This window comes from Saccostrea echinata, unplaced genomic scaffold (genome assembly GCF_033153115.1).
Source record: "Saccostrea echinata isolate AGI-Se365-2 ecotype Australia unplaced genomic scaffold, CSIRO_AGI_Sech_v1 ptg000056l, whole genome shotgun sequence".
NCBI lineage: Eukaryota > Metazoa > Mollusca > Bivalvia > Ostreida > Ostreidae > Saccostrea > Saccostrea echinata.
Window position 1 is genome coordinate 4,558,679 of NW_026889805.1, and position 21,982 is coordinate 4,580,660.

Genomic DNA, 21,982 nt, shown 5'->3' on the forward strand with positions numbered 1-21,982 from the left:
GGAAAACCTTGTATCTAGTGATTAAGAATAAATCCATTAATCGATATCGTTACTAGTACGAGTATTGGGTTGTTGTCCTTCTTTATTTTAAATACCTATGTGGTACGTCTAGAAATAAAAACCAACTCAAAGGTGTGTTTTTGGTCTTTTATTACTTCCTTTTCCACTTCAAATTTTGTTGTAAAATTCAAGTAATCAGTTGTTCTGTATATAGTATTCTACTCTAATTTTAGGAGATATGATGATGTTATATCCCTATAAAAATATTCACATAGAACTAAGTGTTAGGTTGAATTCAAAATTTAAAATAATTTAAAAAGTCAATCAAACAATATAATATGTACATGTATCACTATCTCATTCTTTAGCAGAGTTGTATCTGTATATACTTCGTGGGGAAATTCTTCACACCACAGCATACAATGTATATATAACGCTGTTTTCTGTTTTCTCTTGCGTTTACTTAATTAGTTATTTTCATCAATAAACTTAAAAATTAATTGTAAACTAAATTTTTTACCTGCTAGGATTCTATTTATGTCCATTCAGTCAGTTCACTAGTATTTTCTGGGATTGAACAAATAACACTCACAATATGAATATCACTAGGATTAAGGGATTATAATATTAATTAAAAGCGGTTACACAATTCTGTTATGAAGAACTGGTTAATGGGATTTGTCGTTCATAATTTATGATATTATGACTGATTTTGGTGGTCAAAACATTTTATTTAAATGATAAACATGGTATAAAATAGTCCCCTTTGTCCGCTAAATAACAAAACAATTGAAACTAAATTCCGCGTAAGTAGAGATGAGTATTCTTTTCATGCTGAACTTTAAATAAATGTATTTAAATATCCTGGAACTCCGTTGATAAATGGTTTTAATAGAGACATTTATGGTACCTTATAAGTTGCTAAACCTGTTACAGTAACATATATTATAGTCTCGGGACTATAACCAAATTAATAAACTTGACCAAACTTGGGGCGAATTACATAGTAATGCATTACAATACCATTACTTCTAGAATTTAGGGCGAATTACATAGTAATGCATTACAATACCATTACTTCTAGAATTTAGGCAATGAATGACCATTACCATTACTTTATTTTCTTGAAGTAATGCATTATATTTGTGATGAATGTTGATAAAAATTTGATTATCTGGTACTAGTATTTTTACAATGTAAATAACATATATATTTCCTTTGTTTATCCATTTATCCGTAAGAAGAAACATTTCATTTACCAATTTAATAAAAAATCTCATGTGCAATTACATTTGTGTAATTATCAATGTCGGACAACAAAACGTTTGGAGCTCTTTACCTCCCTCCCCCTACCAGATTGGGTTTAGTTTTTTACTAGACATCGATCTTTTCATCTTTTCCATTTTGAAACAAAATTCCATGGGGGAGGGGGGTATTATATTGAGGAGATAGAAATTAGAAAAATGAGGAGATAATGGGTTAGTATATTAACACTTCTCAAAGCAATACATTGTTTGGACTGTTAATTAATCCCAATCTAATTATTAATTAGATCTTACATCCGCTCCACGGTTTTCTATACGTCGCGTCCATGAAAATTATAATGTGTAGTAGTAATTCAAACTTATTATAAAAATTAAATTTTTACTCAAATATACAGAAACTTAGTTTATTTCAATAACATAAATTGTTAATTTTAATTAATTTAACATAATTTTCTTACCTTTTATATATAAATCTTTATATGTAAATTTTTATATATAAATCTTAACAATAATTAATATGCTCATTTTGATTTTTTTAAATTTAAGAAATGAGTATACACAAAATAATGCTTTGTGATGCCATGTAATGCCAGCATTATACACATTACTAGTATTACTTCAATTTAAAGTAATGCATTGCAGTGCATTACCATTACGTTTAGCATTACCCCAACCCTGAACTTGACCAACCCTCAGGTTTCAACAGAGAAAGATTCTGAATTAGTAATTATTTGTTTACTCAATAACTTTTGCTGAAAAAAAATTGTCTGATTTATCAGTTAGATTCAACATTTTCACACTAATAATCTAAACTGAAAGAAGTTTTATTTTATTTTTTAAATAGACATCGCTCATATTGTTCATATCATTTTTTCAATATCATTCAATGAAAACTACGAGAGCCCATTTAGGACCAATCAAAAAATATTTTGAATTGGATATAACGAATTGTTGAATTTGTTAAAACGAATTTAATGCGCTATAACAATTTTTTGAATTCGTTATAACGAATTAAAAAAAATTGTTATAGCGAATTAATTAAATGAATTCGACAATTTGTTATATCGAATTCACAAATACTTTTCTAAAGGCCCGAATAGTCGAATTCGATTAAAAGACTTTAATTCGTTATAACAAATTCTAGAATTTGTTTAAACAAATTCGATTTGCTATTACAAATTAACGAATTTAATATGTTATAACAGATTTTTGAATTCGTTATAACGAATTCAACAAATTTATTATAGCAAATTAAATTCGTTCTAACAAATCGACAATTACAAATTCATATCTTTGATAGGTCCTAAATGGGCTTTCGTAAAAAACACTAGCCTTCCTTCACAAAAACATTATCTAGATAGTGGAAAATACTTCGCCACATTCGCAAATTCCAAGGAGGAAAAGGAAACAAGCTAATTTCGATCATGGCGTCCAGTGAATGGACTGTTGACTGGCTTTAACCACTGTGAAGTAATTCCAATTACATGTAATCATATACTATCTTATTTCAAAAAAAAAAAAAAAGAAAAAGAAAAAAGAACTTTACAGTAAGAAACAATTTTTCCCTCAAAGTACATGAACTTGAATTCTTTTACCACATTCTATTTCAACCACTTGTTTATTTCATCTATATCAAAATAAAAAGTGAGGCATGTTCTTCGCACTTGGATTGCTTTAAAAGATGTTTCAATATTTATATAGTACTACTTTCACTTCTGATTTAAGCATTACATGACGAAACTATGTTTGTTTTTTTATAAAAAATATGACCAAGTTCAGGATGTAAACCTCATATGACTGCCCACTTAAAATACTTTAAATTATATAGGTTCCGGATTTTCTCAAAATTTAAAAAGCATCATGTCCTTGTAATCCTCGGATATTTCTACAAGATAATGTTAGATAATAAAAGTGAGAAGAAAAAAATCAATACAAAGTTTTTATTATTATATATTTTTATTACAAAAATATCTTAAATATTGCACTTTTCGTCATGTTAAAATTTACTAATGTCCTGTTCAAAGACACATCATTTCAACACGGTTAAAGAATTAACAACGTCATATCTGAATTTTGTCTATTATAGACAACCGCTTCAAACATTTTTTTTTTTCATTTTTTACCATCTGTACACAGAAGAACAATTTTTTCCGGTAGTTCTTTATGCACGATAAGGACAGAACAAACACCTTTTGTTTTGATCATGTGCTGAATAACTACATCTCAGATGTCTACAAATGGGATTCATTAATATAATTTAATGTCAATATCTAAGTAGATCGCTCAGCTTTCACTTCTTTTCTCTCCTATTCTCTGCTCTTCATTAAATCATTAACAAATCTTGTTCATTAAATCTTAGAGTTGCTTAAGGTTGCGTTCAATTTTAATATAAACCACTTTATATGGCTGTGGTAATTTCAGAAGAAATGGGCGTCATTATGGGTTTTCTGGTGCACCTTATGGTTGACAACAGTGAGGGCTTTGTACGCCTCCCAGTTTGTACTGTCCTGTAACTTCCGTTGCAGGCTCTCCTCAGAAGGTATTGGTTGCAGCTGAAAACAAAAATGATCATAAATTCAGAAAACTTTTACACCTTTAAAACTTTCTCATGTAATTTTTATTTTCTAGCTTCATTCTACCTGTATTATTGCGTACACTGAATATTCAAAGTACTTTTGTTTCAAAATTTTAGTATGCATGCTGCTTGTACGGTTGAATACACTTATTACTAGTATTCAGTGTATCCACACCAGTATCTGAGTATTGCATGCTACCTTTGGAGCAGTTGATACAATGAATATTCAGTGTATATTAAAAGATTAAATTCACACTTTCTGTCTCTTACTGTTCTCCGTATTCTTTTTGCCTCTTCGTCAGTTAAATATTGTTGGAAAAATTTCCTATTGATTAAGATGCATTCGGCTCCTTCAGAAACCAAAATAGTGCTTGTAGTTTTTCCAATTCGCCCAAAAGCAACTTGTTCAACACCCTTTCACAATTATTAAAAAAAATCAGTTATTAAAATTCAAAAGATTAACATTGATAAAAAACAAATGACAAATCAAACAAACAAATTATGTCTCAGAAATCACCTTTCTGTGTTTTATTTATTTGATACGCAAGAGCATGCTCTACCTATGTACAACTTCTAAAACGAGGTAAATTATTGACAAACAAGTTGATGAAACAAGAATATCAGCAGTCTCGTTTAAAGTCATCATTTCGTAAGTTCTATGGTCGATACAATGACCTTGTCAGCAAATACAATTTATCATTGAGTCAAATGCTGACTGACCTTTTTCATACTAATTGTTAGGCCATTATTTACACACTGAATTGTCGACGGATTTTCCCGTTATTTCCCGATCATGACAAGGAGCACACGGCGGGTGTGACCGGTCGGCAGGGGATGCTCACTCCTCCATGGCACCTGATCCCACCTCTGATGTTTTGAGGTCCGTGTTTGCTCTGCACTTATTTTGTAATGTTTAATGGACTTTTGAGCATGAATACTGTTCATTATCTCCATATATTTCATTATTTGTTTATTCATTTATTTTTAAATAGAAAACATTACTTTATGAAACTATCAGTAGTCTTCGGAGACCAGGTCTTCCGACAAACTGTTGGAATTTCAAGGGCATTAATTGTGCTCCTTTATCAGCCGACCTTTTTTTATATTCCTTATTCAAATCCTTCTACATGTGAAGAAGAAAACATTTGATGTGGCCTTCAACTCGACATTCAGATACCCGGCACAACGACGACTTTGTACCAATTAACAATAGTTACTTCCATTCATATGTCGACTCGATATATCTAAATCTGTTTCAAATTTGGATGTTTTACTGACTATAGACGATAAAGGCCAACTAACAACTAAATTGTTTGTCAAACGAGATGACTTCAGCTTTTCCATCGTCGACGTTCCTTATTTATGTAGTAATATTCCACTATCACCTGCATATGGTGTTAACGTCTCCCAACTTATTCAATACCCAAGAGCATGCTCTGAATACGATCAATTTTTAAACTGAGGCAGGCTACTGACAAAAAAGATGATGTTACAAGAATTATAACAATTTCGTTGAAAGTCAGCATTTCATAAATTATGTTGTGGTTACAATGACCTTGTTCACAAATATAACCTATCATTGGGTCGTATATTGGCTGATGTGTGTCATACAGATTTTTAGGCCTTTTGTTTCTACAATAAATTTGACTACAGAATATTCCGCCTACCCGATCAATACATAGGGCTCACGGCGGGTGTGAACGCTCAACAGGGGATACTTACTCCTCCTAGGCACCTGATCCCGCCTCTTGAATTTCTGGGGGTCCCTGTTTTCTATCCTGTTCACAAATTTGTTCGTAGAATTTTTGAGATTGATCACTGTTCGTAATCTTCTTTACTTTTACTTTTTTACTTCAAGACATTATTCTCTGATTCTTTTGAAAACAAAGTTTGACAATGTTTGGAAACAGATTCTTGATTACAAATTCATGTACTCTGACAAACTTACGAAAGTTTCCCTTGGTCCTAATTTCTGTATTTGTACGTAAACTGTGTCTGGTTTGTGACGTTTGGATGCACTATCCGGCTCGGAAACTTTTGGGGATGTTCTCTATTAAACAAATTAAAATCTTCATTATTTTTTTTTCAAGAGTGGAATGTGTTAGTTTCCATTATATAGTGGAATGTGTTAGCTTCATATAACATTGCAAATGTAGCATTTTATTCTCGTAATAATATTACGAAACTAATGCTTAAATACATAATACCGGGCCGGAGTCCTTAATATTAAAATACATTTATGCTGGCTAGGCCTCAGACGGTGACAGAAGAAACTTGTAGAATGTCAACATTATTAATTATTAGCATGTCGACTTTTAAGTAAAAGTGTACAGATTATATCCTTCAGTTTTTAATCATTGCGATCTTTTTACTCTAACAAAAGGCAGTGGAACATGTGAATATAGGCTTTTTTTTACCAAATAAGTTGGCTTAGTTAAAACAAAATTCATTTGTTCATATTGTGAAGTACATACTAGGTTGTAAATATAACGTGTATCTTACAGTGCTTTGTTAACTTTTTATTCACTTTACTTCAACACGGGATGGGAACCACTTAGTTGTAGAAGACAGGCAGAAAGATTAAAGACATTTTTGAAAATGCATAATAATTTAGTACCACATTATCTAATGGACATACTTCCAGATATGCGATGCAATACATCTAGCTATTCTACTAGAAATTCTGAAAATTATGATATTCCAGAATGTAGATTACAGACTTATAAGTCATGGTTTATTCCTACTGTAGTTAATGAATGGAACTTATTACCACTTGAAAATAGAAACTTACAATTGTTGTCAAATTTTAAATCTAAAATAAGTATTAAAAATCTGCCCACCATCATATTTTGAATATGGTAACAGGCGACTGAATGTTCTCCAGACCAGACTTCGACATAATTGTGCATTAAATATTGACCTCTACAGATGTAATTTAATCTCAAGTCCTTTATGCTCACGTGGCAAAAAAGATATCATTATTTTTTTATATGTCCAAAGTATAAAGAAACCAGAAAGGAATTTCTTGATAAATTTTTATTATTTGATAAAATTCACATTTTAGATACACATGTTTTATTATAGGGGATAGATTCATTGAGTGCTGCGGAGAATGAACATCTTTTCTCTATTGTCCAAACATTCTGGCAGAGATTAACATGTTAGTATTAGTATCATTATATATATATATATATATATATATATATATATATATATATATATAATTATATGTATGATTCTTTAAACTGCATTGATTTGTAAATTTCACAAATATTGAATATTTTGAATGTACATATTTAACTGTGACCTAATCTAATATTTGTAATTTACATGTAGGGAGAGGGCGTAATAAGTTTTTAGAACTTGTGCCCAATCCCTTTGTAATTAGAAACTACAATAAAATATTTTCAAACCAAACCACCTTTTATACCGAGAGGATTCTGTTTTTCGATGCTATCACCGCGACATATTATTCAATGTACATGAAATTTGGTGAAAAAGATTGCATGCTCATTTAACTCATGCAAAACTTTCTACTAGACTATGTTGTATGTATTGTAATGTTTTAAATCGGAAAATAAGGGTTTGAGTAAAAAGTAATATTTATTTTCTGTTCAAATTCTATCTCTACCTACTTGAATAACATTAAATTGCAAGAAAGGTATCCTCCAAAAATAAACGTCGGAAATGAAAATAAAAAAAAATGTCGCAAATGAAAACAAAAAATGTCGGAAATGCAATGCAAAATTCCGGAAATGAAATGCAGTGAGAGATTTGGACTTATTAAAGGTAATGATTACCAAGTCTTAACAGTAGCCTAAAGCTAAGTTTAAACTACAAACATAGATGTGTGCATTCTTGTATTTCAATTGAAATGATTAAGGAATTAAATTTTATGGGTTTTATCTTTGCCTAAAAAATTAACTTATATAACTACTTTTTAACTATAGATGCATATTAATACTAATCGTGAAATAATGATGATATTCAGCTTTTTGTCCTAGTCGGTAAGCGCAAAGAAAAATATGTCTAAAAAATTTAAAATTGCTAAATCTTGATTTTCTAATTACATAGATTCTAAGACCTATCACCACTTAAGAATTAAGGATTGAAGTAGGTATTAAGCCAGTTGACACCTTGAACAGACTTCATTCAAACAGTAATTCATTTGTTAACCTTTTCACGTAATATAATCCGCAGATTATTTTTGATCTATAAATAAAAAATTAAGAAGATTAATTTGAAAACATTTAGCAACCCTTTTCATTATCTACTTAAATCAAAGTCATATCTATTTATAAAAGAGGCAACCAAACATTCTAATAGTTTACTTTAAGCCAATTTTCTAACCCTGTATTGAGTTTACCTTTCCCCATTTAGATGTGTAGGCATGTTTCTGAGTAAAGATTTGGTCCAGCAGTCTTTGGTGCTCTTCGTGTTCTGTTGAATCTGAGATTAAAATAAAAATCAGCCCCAGTATCAAGATATTGCATAAACTGATATAACTGAAAATGCTATCTCGTGCACTTCCATATTTGAATACTGTAAAAGTGATCATTTCGCATGTGGAAAAATACACAGTAAGCTTGAAGACGTTTAAAATCCCCACGAGCGTATAGTCACAAAAATATCCAAAGTTCTGGAGTTCTTGTAGTAATTAATCATTCTTATCATTTAATTCTGAGATTTTTAAACACACAGATGGCAGCAGAATTATCGTCTTATCAGTGTTTTCTCTAATATTTTTAACTAAGCATATTATGCACTGAAATAAATTTTTGAAAAACAATATATACATTATCTTTTGCATAATTTTGAATAAAAATATCAACTGTCAAATCAGTTTAATTAATATTAATGTAAATATAATTTCATTTATATATATGACGTTAACAATGTCATCATACCCTCATGATATGGTTTATGAAGAATGTCAGAGAGATGCTGTATTGTACATTTATGTTTCTGAGGGCGTGGTGTTCCAGATGAGGAGTCTGAGCGAGGAGATTTGTCAGATGATAACGTAGATGAAGACAATGATATCTTGGAAGACTTTGGTGGGGATATTGGAGGGAGACCTGAAACAAAATTGTTAATATCAAATTAACTCAGGTAAGCAGTGGAAAAGTACAATGTAAGTCTTTATTACATCCCATTTTAATAATTCAAGGAAAGGGAAAGAATCCAAGAAAACTTCTACTCAATGAATTGAACAGGACATGAAACTTCAAAGAAAAGAATATGATTTGCTTAACAAAAACGTACAGGTACGTGTACTCTTGAACAATTCCAAAACTGCTTAGGTAGGGTATATACATGTATTTCCTTTATAAATATGAGATTTCAGCATTTTGTTATTTTCATTACTGCTATCTTCAGATCTTTGTAGAAAAATCATTCATAAAGATTTTTTATCTATCACTGTATGAAGATCTATATCCACTACTAAAATAATAATTATATAAGATACTGATTTAAATAACCTGGTTGTATGTCTAAATGTCAAGCAATGTGTTACAATTAAAATTATCAAAATCAACACTTTTCATCATTGAGGTAAAGTATAGTTGATCCAAGAAAAGAATTCAAGGTATTTAACCTTTCACGTGCAAGTATGTTTATTTTTGCTTTGATCTCACTTTCAATGATGTGAATAAGTAATGCGTTGAAAAGGTCAAATTATAATGTTTTAAAAATGTGTACCTTATTATTGAGCATTCAAAAACTCACCAGTTAAATGTTTGCCAAATAATATATCCGTGAATTTTATTTCTATCAGAACCAATCTGATGAAGAATATTTTTTTTTCTATCTATAGAGTAATGATATACATATAATTAATAACTAAAATACTTACGAAGCAGTGACCTTGTTAATTTTTGGTTGGATAATAATCCTGGTATATTTGGTTTGGCAGAATGTAGTGACTTGAGGACCCTACAGGACCCTGTCTTGATGATGTAGACCCAGTCACTAACGTTACTGTCTTTACATAATAGCAATCCTCTCCTATTAGGAAAAGGTATACAATAAAAATAAATATAAAACCAAATCCTCAAAAAAAGAGATCTAAATCATTATAAAAATTTCATTCCAATTATTTTTTAAAATTTAAAATGTATTCAGCCTCAACCAAGTCAAAATGTAACAATCTTGAAAATATCTTGAAAATACCTAAATAAAATTACCTAAAGTAAGTAAAACAACAAGTCTTGGTATCGTGATACGGCAGTTTTTCTATTGGCCATCCTTTCAGTAAATGGACCGTCCGCAGGAAGCGGATGTGCTCAGGTTCCTGATCTTTATCCATGGGCATGAATATATCCACAAAGTCCTCTCTACCCACCGCTAGAAGCTCCACGCTATTCTTACAAGTAACCGTAGCGCTCCTCTTCGCACCGTGCATAAGCGCCAACTCCTATAGAAAAAAAGCTCTATTCTCAATCAATGGTAAAATTATGCTGCAAAAAAGGATTTCCATCCCAATCGATAGACTTGAGAGCAGAAATCTTTACTCTTCCAGGGTAACTGGTTAAAATCTTAGTAACAATGCAAACTCTGCATGTGGCAGTTTGTTTTCAATTGATATCGATGGGAATATAACATATATTATGCTTAAATATTTCCTTCTAAAGAGCCTACTGAATGATAGACAGCGCTTTAATACTGTTCATCAATACTTCTGACGAAAACTTCTAATGGTAATTAAAACTGTCATCATAAAGAGTTTCTTATTGTAAATAACGTCAAACCATGTCGGTAAATTTCCAAATCTGACGCAACCGAATGAATCTGTGGTATTGAATTCCTAATTTACTTTCAATAGTTCCTCTACAACTTATTTAGAATGTTTTGAAACATGACAGATGCGTTATTGAACTTTAATTCACCTCCCTTGTAAATCTGGCTTTAACGTATCTTTGATGGTTAGATCCTAGACTACTTTGTTTTACTTCTTTGATCGTAAAAGTGACATTTTTTAAAACTTTAAATATCACTGTTTAATGTATTTCAAGACCTGGGTGTATTAGATCTAAATATACGGTCTCTGTGATAGTTGGGAGTAATTGAAGTAAACTAGTGATTTATTTGGAGAAAAGGATTTTTCCAATATCAATCATTTCACTCAATCAGTATTATGTCGTGAGGGTACTCCTAGATATAATTATTTAAAAAGCACAATATGATAAAAAGGGATAATCTTATCATTTGCATGACTATATTCGAAGGACAATAAATCTAAATTTTGGCCAAAACGTACCGGGTAAAAAAAAAAAACAAGGTATCAGAAATGTGGATCTTTCTTGACATTTCTTTCGATAGAACTCACCCCAAAACTGTTCCCTTTTTTCAAGACAGCTGCTGTTCGAACAACCTGATCCCCCGTCTCGGGGTCTGTCTGCAGGATAGTGACAACAGCTAAAATTCAAAAATGTTTTAAGTTTGACTTAAGTATAAATGTTGATAATATATGTTAATGTGGTCATATAAGTAAAAATAAGTAAGACAAAAAATTGTCGCTTCATATAAACTTATACCCAGACTCGTGATCTTTCAAAGTGTATAAAATAAGATGCATCGTTACTGTAAAGGGCGGTACACATTCTTGGACTTGTATCATGTTACAAGTATTATAAAACTTGTAGTACTCTCCTGTACACACTTTAATACATATCTTATGAGATTGTAACTAAACATAAATTTTTAATGTGCTTTTTCCGCCATATTTTTCTCAAAATAATATCAAAAATGGCTGAATACACTTCTTATCTTTCTAATTTTTTCAGTGGTATACAATTATAACAGCGAAGACTAGGTGTTTTTGCATTTAACTAAGTTTCTAGTACAGAAGGAAGAAGTGAATGATAGGTAATGATATATGAAATACTTTTGTGATTCTGAAAATCTGTATGCATGTCAACTTTTAAAATGAAATTAATAATACCTACACAACTTTTTGTTACTAGTAATTTTAAATTTAAAAATAAGATGGTAATGCACGACCCTGCTTTATAAATGATCAGCTAAGATTTGTATTAAGAAATAGAGCAATGCTCTATTCTTTATACAGTTTTAAGGCCGGTACACACGGTAAGATTTGTATGATAATACTTGTATTTTAATACAGAATCTTACCGTGTATACACTCTTAATACAAGGTATCATAAGATTTTTCATATCTTATAAAATTGTATCAAGAATAGAGCTATGTTCTGGAGTAACGTTCTATTTCTTGATACAAATCTTAGTGACCTTTTATCCCAACCAATCAGATGGTTCTGTATGTCTAGCAGGGTGTATTAAGCTTCCTATTTTTATTTATATTGCCTGTAAATTGCTTTGACTCAAAAAATTCTAATTAAACAGTTTACATAAAACAGATTTCCATGATTACAAAAAATATCACGATAATGCCTTGAACTTCTCCTCTTATTTAAGCGACTCAGATAATGCAAAAATGCTAAATGTTTGTGCTGTTATGGTAGAGAGTTAAAAAATAAAATAAAAGCATTATAGCAAAGAGTAGTTCAAACACTACTGAAAATGTTTTGAGGGAAATATTGATGGAAAACAGCACGTGATTTTATCTACGTTAATTTACAATCTTATAAAATTTGTATTAGCATGTGTACTGAAAAGTATAATACTGCAAAGTATTATAATACTTGCATTATAATACAATATCTTACTGTGTGTACCGGCCTTAGCTCAAAACCCCAAAAACAACATACAGGGTGCTACAATATGAGTTATAGACTCATGTGATTGAGACGACCTAATATAAAGTATAAATTTGAGTCTTATTCGTATAGACTTTGCAAGTGCCGATGACGTGTTTTTCAAGGTAAAACACAACATGACAGTGAAAAGGTAGGAATTTTAATTAACGGTCATTTCACTGTATCCATAATCTAACGGTCAGCCGAATCTTACAGTCAAATAACGGTATTAAACCCCCTTTACACATAGGTGGCGACAATTGAGTGTTGCAAAATTGATCAGATTTCTCAACGATCTTTCAACAGTAGCCAAGCCCTCGCCATAATCTCTCAGCGATCTCCGAAAGGTCTCCAGTCTGCATGGTCTACTCAAAATTTTGATTCTACCCAAAGCCGTCTCTCAACCAATTGAAGAGTAAGCAATTTCTTAAAGAACGCCCAATGGTCACAGAGCACAGATAGTTTTCTTGTATCCCCTAATGACCATTCAGATGTCTTTCAAAGAATGCTTAGTATGTTAAGCGTCTTCTAGTAGGGATGCCTAAGATCTGATCTTACTGGAAACTGTATCAGAGATCTATGGGCGATCAGCATCTGCTTGAGAGATTATTGAGAGATCTTGGAGATTGGTGTGAGATCAGTGGGAGAATGCCGCAGTTTGGAAGCAGTATCTTTAATGTCTCGTCGCACTACTCATTATAATCTCCCTATAAACGTTTATACAAAACGGACTTATCGAGGCTTTCAGATGTATGAAAAACCGGACAAGTTTACATCGAGTGTCTCGACGATCTCCATGTGTGTAAAGAGGCCCTAACTTACAAACTTTGTCGAGTAAAATTATGTTTTTGTAAAAAAGTATGAGTTCAGATTACATCTATCATATTTGGAATAGAAGGAGGAGCAATGGAGATAAAGTCCAATTTGTAAAACCAAATATTTGCATTACCTGTTCCGGACAAAATGAAGTAGAAATTGTCAGCCATGTGACCTTGTCTTATTATTACCCGTTTGTCTTCAAAGCTACAAGAAAAGTAGAGTCTTCAAGTTAAAGCAACAAAGATATTCTTTGCATTATGCTGGGTTTTGGATTGTTTTGGGCGATGTAAAAATCAATCCTCGTCACAATAGTGTCGAAGAATTGCTATTCAAATCGCAGAGAATAATTGAAATGTTTTATTGACTTTCAGATAGAAAGAGAATATATATCAAAATATCAAAATTAATATGAGCGTTTCAGTTTAAATAATCTTATGATGAATTCTTCACATCAATCGCAGTACACAAAGCGTTCTTCACCAATTAACAAAAAGTTTTAAATAGATGAGAGTTTCTCACCATGTATGATAGAAAAATGATAGAGGTGAATCGTTTACTCACTGTTCATACCAGCCGACTCGTACCAAAGATTTCTGCATGGTTATCGGAAACTCACTGAATGCTTCTACTGCCTGATTCAGCGCCAGCAGCGCCACCTTCATCTGTTCTTCCGTCCTACGCTCTGGCTCCATGGACAAGATGGCTTTGGCCTCATTACTAAGAATAGTCTGAAATAATGAATAATATCCACGCTACAATTTCTCGCAAATATATATATATATATATATATATATATATATATATATATATATATATATATATATATATATATATATATATATATATATATATATATTTGATTCATTTTTTGAATAATCAAAAACAAACTTGAAGAATTGAGCAAAGTCAAATAATTGTACAAGCTATGAATGAATCATAAGATATTGATTACTGAGATTAATTTTCATACAAATAATGCGATCTATTTCGCTTTAGTGAAGTACTACATAAAGCAGGTATTCTATATACTACAGCTTGAATGAAAATTATCTCACCTCTTTCTTTGCTCTAAAGTCTCCGGGATCGAAAGAAAGACCAAACATTTCATATTCCCTCTTGGAGGAACTGATGTCCTCGTGGGCCCAAGACAGCAGATCATGGCGCTGTCCCTGAGAATTAGTGAGTGTCGCCTTCAGGAGCACTTGTATGGTTTTCACTGCACGTCGGAATCTGACCAAAGGCTGAAATTTAAACAAAATACGCGTTAAATCTTCAAAGACTGCTGGCATATACAAAATATTCTTCTGAAAAAAAGTAATAGTGACATGTAGAATATCATCTCTTTCCTATATATATATATATATATATATATATATATATATATATATATATATATATATATATATATATATATATATATATATATATATATATATATTGCTATTCCTTCACCGTCCTTTCCTACCTCCACAACGTTTCTTGGAATTTGTTCTGTTTTTGGAATTTCTATAACCTCTATAACGACCTTTTCCAGAAGTTTTTCTTTTTTCCTTGCAAATCGACGCTTTCGTAATGCATCCTTTACAAGCTGTTTTTCTTTCGCCCTTTCATAAAGCCACAGTAAATTGATGGGAATATGAAATAACCGTATCGGTGTAAGTCTTGGCTTTTGGAGAATTGGAGAAGTAATATAATCCTTTTTTCTGTATCGTCTTTTGACAGCAGAGTGGTTTTCTTCCGATTCCTTAAGAATTCTGGGATCCATTGGCCCTCCTGGATCTTGTAAAATGTATGTTTTGTAGTAGTTGGTGAATTTTTCTTTTATTTTGAGGGGAGGGAATGGATAATCCCCGGGGGATGATAACATGCGCTCCATAAAACTAATAATTAATCCTGTTTTTCAACATTTAAGCATTACGACGTGCAAAAGTCTCTCTTGAGGAACTCACGTACGTAGAGAAACCAGATGCTCTTAAGCCCTTTGTCCTTGCACACAAAACACTGAGATACGGCCCGAGTTCATTATTAAACTCTCTTTTTGTGTCAGAAATGGTAAACTGACAGAAGGGGTATCGACAATTTGTTTGTACGTGAGGAAAATTTAATTTTAATTTTCTGCTGATTTCTTGTCGATCCCTGCTAGAGTCGTGAATGCGCATCATTAATCAAAGCGACCAGAGTAAGTTCCAATAAATATTCCAATATCAAATCGTCAGTTCCACGTCTTTTTACAAAATTAGATAAATAAAATATTTTCGTTCCATTTTTGTATTCAACAAATGTTTTAAAAGCTATTTACCTTTAATTTCTATGTGTGTAATTACTAGAGGAGAATTTCTATGTTGTACATTGACAAGGTTTTTATCATCAATGCTCTACTCGCTATAGGAGACTCGGTAAAGATAACTAATTATAGTTCAATTCTCAGATGAATCAAGTTATTATAGGACTGCCACTGTCACTATTTTACTTAATCGGGGGCAAAAGGATGGTGTTTTTTTTTAAAAGGGACCAAGGCTTGCAACTTGGTAAATATTTGTATGGAATAATATGCCTCAGGTTGGTCAAATTTTGTATAATTTACAACTTCAAAGCCATGTGGTCTCTAGCCTTGTAGAACCTATTGGAAATTTTAAATAAGGACACTTGTTAACATTGACAGGTCACAGTTTTTCAGGTTTGATTAAAGAAAAACAACGCAAGTTAATATGCAGATGTTGTTTATTTTAAATTTTGTCAGTCACACTGAATTCAAATAGGATACGTGCACTGATATTTATAAAGAGCATTATTTTTAGAATTACCAAAGCTTGTTTACAGAAAAAAAAACATTCTAAAGAAATTTTCAGTTGGAACATAAAGACTTTAATAAGAAAAATGTATACCATGCTATTTACCTTGCTGTTAAACACAACAAAGCTGCCCAAGAAGATAATAATACCATTAAAGGTCATATTAATCTCTTTAACTTAGCGAAGAATATTTCTGGATCAATTTCAAATTATAAATTTGACAGCAAATTTAACGCCATTCAATCCAATTATGAAGACATTTTCCAACAAATAAAATTCTTTCACTTGCGCTCGAAAGGTGCGTTATAGTTCATTCATATACAACAAAAATGAAAATTGTGAAGAATTCATTGTGCATAATGCCATCGTCTCAAGCCGCGTTCCGGGGTCCGTTCATAGCTCTCTCCTGGGAGAGGATCGTACATTTTAGCCGTGGTTTGTGACGATGGCATAATGCAGGCATATGGATTTATTATTTACTATTTACAACATATAATGTTTGCTTTTAATCTGTCATTTTACAGTTGATTTATCGTTATTTGTCCATTTGCAGACAAATGAATAAGAGAACTTCTGCTTAGAATTTCCCGTGGTTTGTTTTAAATAAGATTTTTTTTCTTTTCTTTTAATTCAATTTTTTTAGCATGACCAAACCAATTGTATATATGGACTTTGACAATTTAAAATGTGTTAAACACTAGTTCAATCATTAACACCTTATTTTGCCTTGTAATATCGTACATTTTTCTTCATGTCATAAATACATTTAAATGTATTCATACAAATAAAAACAAAAAAAAAATCCTTAAAACTCCATCCACTCTTTCAAGTCATTAAATACAAATTACTAATTTGTCACAACGAGCTATTTTATCCAGCAATAAAACCGCTCACTTACCGTCAAGTGTAGCACACAGCAGGGCATGGTGGCTGGGTGAGGGGAATGGGGAGCTATGGAGGGAGTCATTTGTCTTGTTTCTGTTTAGACTGATCACATCATAGCACTGTTATCAGCTGGGGTCAGTCCAAACAAAGGCTTTCTATCAGATCAACACCTTTCAATTTCGACATTGTTCCAGATGACAACGCTATTGTGATTGGAAGCGCAAATATGATAAATTTCAATGTGGAAGCCACATGACAAGACGAAATCTTACTGACAAAATTAAAATAGATAACAGCAAATCATGTACAGGTAATCCTTGCTGGCAATGGATCAGAATAATGCTTTGAAGCCGGAGGGAGACGACTTCCTTTATCTTATCTTAGGTTCTTTTCACTTTCCGTGGGATGTGGAAAGAAGCAATAAATTTACCTTTCCCAAAAAGGTCATTCACACGCTAAGTAACAGCAAACAAAGATGCATATCTCAAGATTTTCGGAATCTTTGTTGTTTGTGAGAAAAGATTTGCAAAATCATAAGAAAGATTTGAGAAATGACTCACGCTAACGGTAAATTTGGAAAGCTTCTCCTCGACCCTGACTGGACTCTTCAGATTGGCGGATAGAAACACGTTACAAATCAGAACACGACCACAGATTCTCTCCCATCGTCTCCCTCTGGATCTGGTGCTTCGCAAGCTCCGTCTTGGTTTAGAAGCAACATCGACAGAAGTGGAATTTTCAAGTTGTTTTTCTTCAGTTTTTCTCCTAGAACGACATCCTCCAGACTTTTCTTTCCGTACAGAAATCTTTGGTAACTCCATATCCACCTCTGTGAGTCTTCATTAATTTGAATGTTATGACAACCTTTTCTTCTTTTTACGGAGTTTCTCCATAAAGGCTTCTTTGTCACTGATTCATTGCCATTGAACTTTTTTTATTGGAAGTTGGTTGGAGAATCTGGTCCTTGAATCTCGATAGTGTATTTAACACTAAATTATCAGCAGGCTTTAATTGTGATCTTCAGTAGTGGCAATAAATTTGTTTCTGTGTTCCGTGCATAACACTCTCATGCTATGTAAACATACCCGTCCTCCAGTCTCATAATAAAGGCAGAAATATCCCCATTAAACCATTTAACTTTCCTCATTAGGGTGCTGTAAATCTTCAAAGACAGACTCTACAAGAGAGCTTAATATAATGGGTTGTCATTTTCTAATAAAACACAATAAGGTACGGTTATATTTTCTTTTGCCAGCAAATTTGTTTGAAATTGCAAAAATGGGAAAGGTCTATATTTATGTCGTATAAATTGATCACATCATATAGTATCCGATCGAGATTTATTAAATTGCTTACAGAAATAATGTTCTATAAAATTTACTTTGTTTTATCGACGTCATAAACATAACTAAAGTACAAGTACCTTATGTAAAAGTACAGCGAGATTTACAACACCAGAAACAGGTATAATTTTACAAAGGTAATATTTTGTTTCATATAGATAGCTGCTGTAAAAGTGTATAAAAACTGACAAAATTAGTCTTTACGTTGAAACATGATATAGATTGATAATGTTAAATAAAATCAAGATAAACTACTCTTAGAAAGTTTTATAGAAGCAAGAGAAAATACCATGCAAAACAGCTATCCAGTCTTTGGGGATTTCCATAATTTCCACATTTTATTTAAAAAGATTTACAGTGATTATACATTATTTTCTATTCAAATAAATTTGTATTATTAAGGCCACTTGCTTCAAACAAACCTTTTTTTCAAAATAATGAAAATTATAAAAAGTATAAGTAAAATAATGGACACACTTGCATTGCTGTTTTGTTTACAATTTTGAATTTCTAAATATTTTTTTATTTTATCTTTATTTATTTTTTAAATTCAGTTCAATGACTTGACTTATCAAGAAAATTTTCTAACATTGCGCACATCAATAACCACAAACTGACAACACTGGGTTGTTCTTTTTGCTTTCTTACATTCCTTTTTTTACTTTTCTTGATTATAGTTTTTACAATGAAACTTGTCTAATCCGGATGTTGTATAATCCAAAATCTTGCCCTATACGATGTTATCTTTCAGTCCTTTTCAGTAAATTCATTTGTTTAAAATGTTGTCTTATCCGAAATATTGTCTAATGCGGTCAATTTCTTTGGAACCAGTGGTGTCCGAATAAGACAAGTTTTACTTCAGTTCCTGAAAGAGCACTGAAGGATGTATAACAATCAAACACCTAAAATTCTCATCTTTTTTTTTTAATTTTCAGATAAAAGTTGCTGAAGAGTATTTATAATATATCGGCCTGAAACGCACTTGCAATATGTAAGTCATGAAATTCTACCGAAAATTTTGAAGATTATAAACTTCAAATCTGTGTTCATGCCCCTTTTAGCCACCCAATTTTTTTAAGTCAAGACTTCTCGTTATTTTTTCAATACTGTAATTAAAAAAATATTGTATGGATTTATAAGGGGAAAAGCAGAGAGGGAGAATTTTGAGCTTCATCGAAGGTCTACAATTCCTGAATATCTTTTAATTTTATATTTGCAAAATTCATAAGCAAAACAAGTCCAAAAATACTAACCAGACTTTTTTTGGTTTGTAGCAAGTGTCCTTAAAAAGTAAAATGAATTAAAAATAACAAAGAAATGCAAAATAGCCTAGGTTGTCTATTTCAATTTCAGTTGTGATCTGTGGTGGCTGTCTCTCTAGAATAATTAACCAATATTCTTACTAGACCTTTGAAAATAATTGTATGAGAGCAACGATGAAACATGCCTATCTATATAAAAAAATAATAATATAAGAGTGAAGAAAATATGCCACTTGATCCAACCTCTGATGTTTTTGGAGGTCCGTGTTTGCTCTGCTCCCAATTTGTATTGTTTTAATGGACTTTGAGCTTGAATACAGTTCGTTATCTCTATAGTTCATTCTTTGCAAAATGTTTGTATATTTAGCACGCGCATTGTAAAACCAGTGTGTATGTAAACAAAGCTACTGTGTCTATCATATAAAACATCATCATAACAATTACTTCTGATTTGTCATCCATGTTTAGTTGTATCAACGGATGCTTTTTGCAATATAATACAATAAAACGATGCATTTTTTATTTGGACAGTCCTCTGAAGAAAAGATACTACGCAACAATTTAGGGCAAACACATGTATTTCATTTATATTCCAAAGTTTCTATACTACTATAGTTATATCTATATCTCAGGTACGTGTAATGCAACCGCACGAAATACTAGTAAATACTTTAAATAATAAGATATAAGCAAATTGTCATAGTAACACCACTAAGAGACTCACCAAGATTCTGTTCTTGAAAGGGGGTGGAATGACATTATTTTCTGATCTGACCCGCCTTAGGAATTTTCCGGTTGGCCGCTGTGTTTTTCGTGAATTTTTCGATAACTTTGAGGAATTCAATGGTGGTAGACCAATATTATTTGTTGATCTAGTCTTCATCAGTTTAGTCTTTGACAAGTACAGTCCATCGACACTTTCTAAAATTTTCCTTTCGGTTATTGGATAAACCTTACTCTTTGTAAATCCTGATGTCTCCATGACGTCATCTCGACTAAATCGTCTGCTTTGGTAAAAAACGTCAATGCTGCTACTCCTAGACTTTTGATGACCTTGATCCGATTTTACGCTTAGTCTCCGTGGAAACTCCGAAAGAGAATCTTTCCTCAATTTAGAACTTGACGATGTATAAGGGATGTTACTATCACTAAACTTCCTCCCGAATTGTGAATCTGACCGACGCCTGAAGACTCTGTCCTCGCCTTTCGTAGCTTCAATTAATTTTCTTGTGGGAATCATCTTCCAGCGATACTGGTATTTGATGATTAGAAAACGCTTAATTATGTTTGAACAATGACAAACTGCAACAATTAGTTGTAATTGCACTTAATGGTAAACAGAATATCAGATGACTTATCTTCTACAATTGGCTGAGCAAACTTTCCAATTGATTCTGTGTGGTATTGGTAAATACTGAAAATTCCTGTATGCTAGAGAGACTTGATTAAAAACTGTTATCTTCATATTCCTTCAATAATCCTCGAAAGAAAAAGTCGTTTACTGAGAAGATATGTATTTATTGTCATCCAAAACACATCGGCAACGTGGGATTATTACTGCGGAATTTGGTCCAAATTTCTAGAAGTGTAGTCCCAACAAAAGTAATGATTACACCTCCGGACTTGTATATAGTGGTTGTTCTCACATCAACGTAAGTTAGGCTGTACATCTTGTAAATTAATTCAGAATCCTCCTGTTGAATGGAATCATGTCACGATAAATTCAACAGTTACAATTTATATTGTCTGTAACTCGGAAACATGCGATTGTAAATATGTAGGGTGTTCAACATCCATACTTCTGGCGCGTTTTGGGTGATTATTGATATTTGTGAAATTTATTAGGAAATCTAAATCAATTCGGGTGACAAGATATGTCTGGACGACATTGAAATAATCGCACAGTGCTACAAGATTTATTACAGATTTTGTCAACCATTGACCGTACATGGTTCGGAGGCCTGACTTAATCGCCTACTATAGCTAAAACCAACACAATTATCTATAGATTTTCTTATATTAATGTTACATTCATCCTTTAGCGTAATTCATTCCAAAGTCATCAAGTTCTCTAGATATTTTGTTCAATGTGCAGTTTATCCCTATAAATCCCGAGTGTTAAACATCATGTAGGAGGTAATACAGTTATGTAAAGAAGATCAATCCCTATCACACTCCACGGTAACACCGGCAAAGTATTGTCCTCAATTCTATATTTGGTTAAATTTCACTCATACCCCACAGGGACAGGTATGAGTAACTTTTTATATCTTGATTTTATTTTCCTGCAACATGATTGTGTTGCTAAATTGGATATCTCT

The 21,982-nt window shown here is 32.0% G+C and overlaps 1 protein-coding gene across 1 annotated transcript; it reads right to left on the reverse strand.

Moving 5' to 3' along the window:
- Positions 1-3,251: 3,251 nt before the first annotated feature.
- Positions 3,252-21,693, reverse strand: LOC133173024 (cyclic nucleotide-binding domain-containing protein 2-like). Its single transcript, XM_061307903.1, has 12 exons — positions 20,386-21,693; positions 14,435-14,620; positions 13,941-14,107; positions 13,510-13,583; positions 11,171-11,259; positions 10,029-10,258; positions 9,698-9,849; positions 8,748-8,918; positions 8,207-8,289; positions 5,789-5,890; positions 4,111-4,254; positions 3,252-3,817 (listed from the first exon to the last, which is right to left on the reverse strand). Exons 1-12 carry the CDS (start codon positions 20,899-20,901, stop codon positions 3,683-3,685), a joined length of 2,049 nt encoding a protein of 682 aa, XP_061163887.1. The 5' UTR covers positions 20,902-21,693; the 3' UTR covers positions 3,252-3,682.
- Between the last annotated feature and the right edge of the window lie 289 nt (positions 21,694-21,982).

Bases quoted from the DNA above. Each gene is read 5' to 3' on its own strand.
- LOC133173024 (XM_061307903.1), bottom strand. From the start codon at position 20,901: ATGATTCCCACAAGAAAATTAATTGAAGCTACGAAAGGCGAGGACAGA. The intron at 14,108-14,434 runs GTGAGATAATTT...TCATTATTTCAG, and splicing joins ACTTTAGAGCAAAGAAAGAG to ACTATTCTTAGTAATGAGGC. The intron at 11,260-13,509 runs GTAATGCAAATA...TTTGAATTTTAG, and splicing joins CTTCATTTTGTCCGGAACAG to CTGTTGTCACTATCCTGCAG.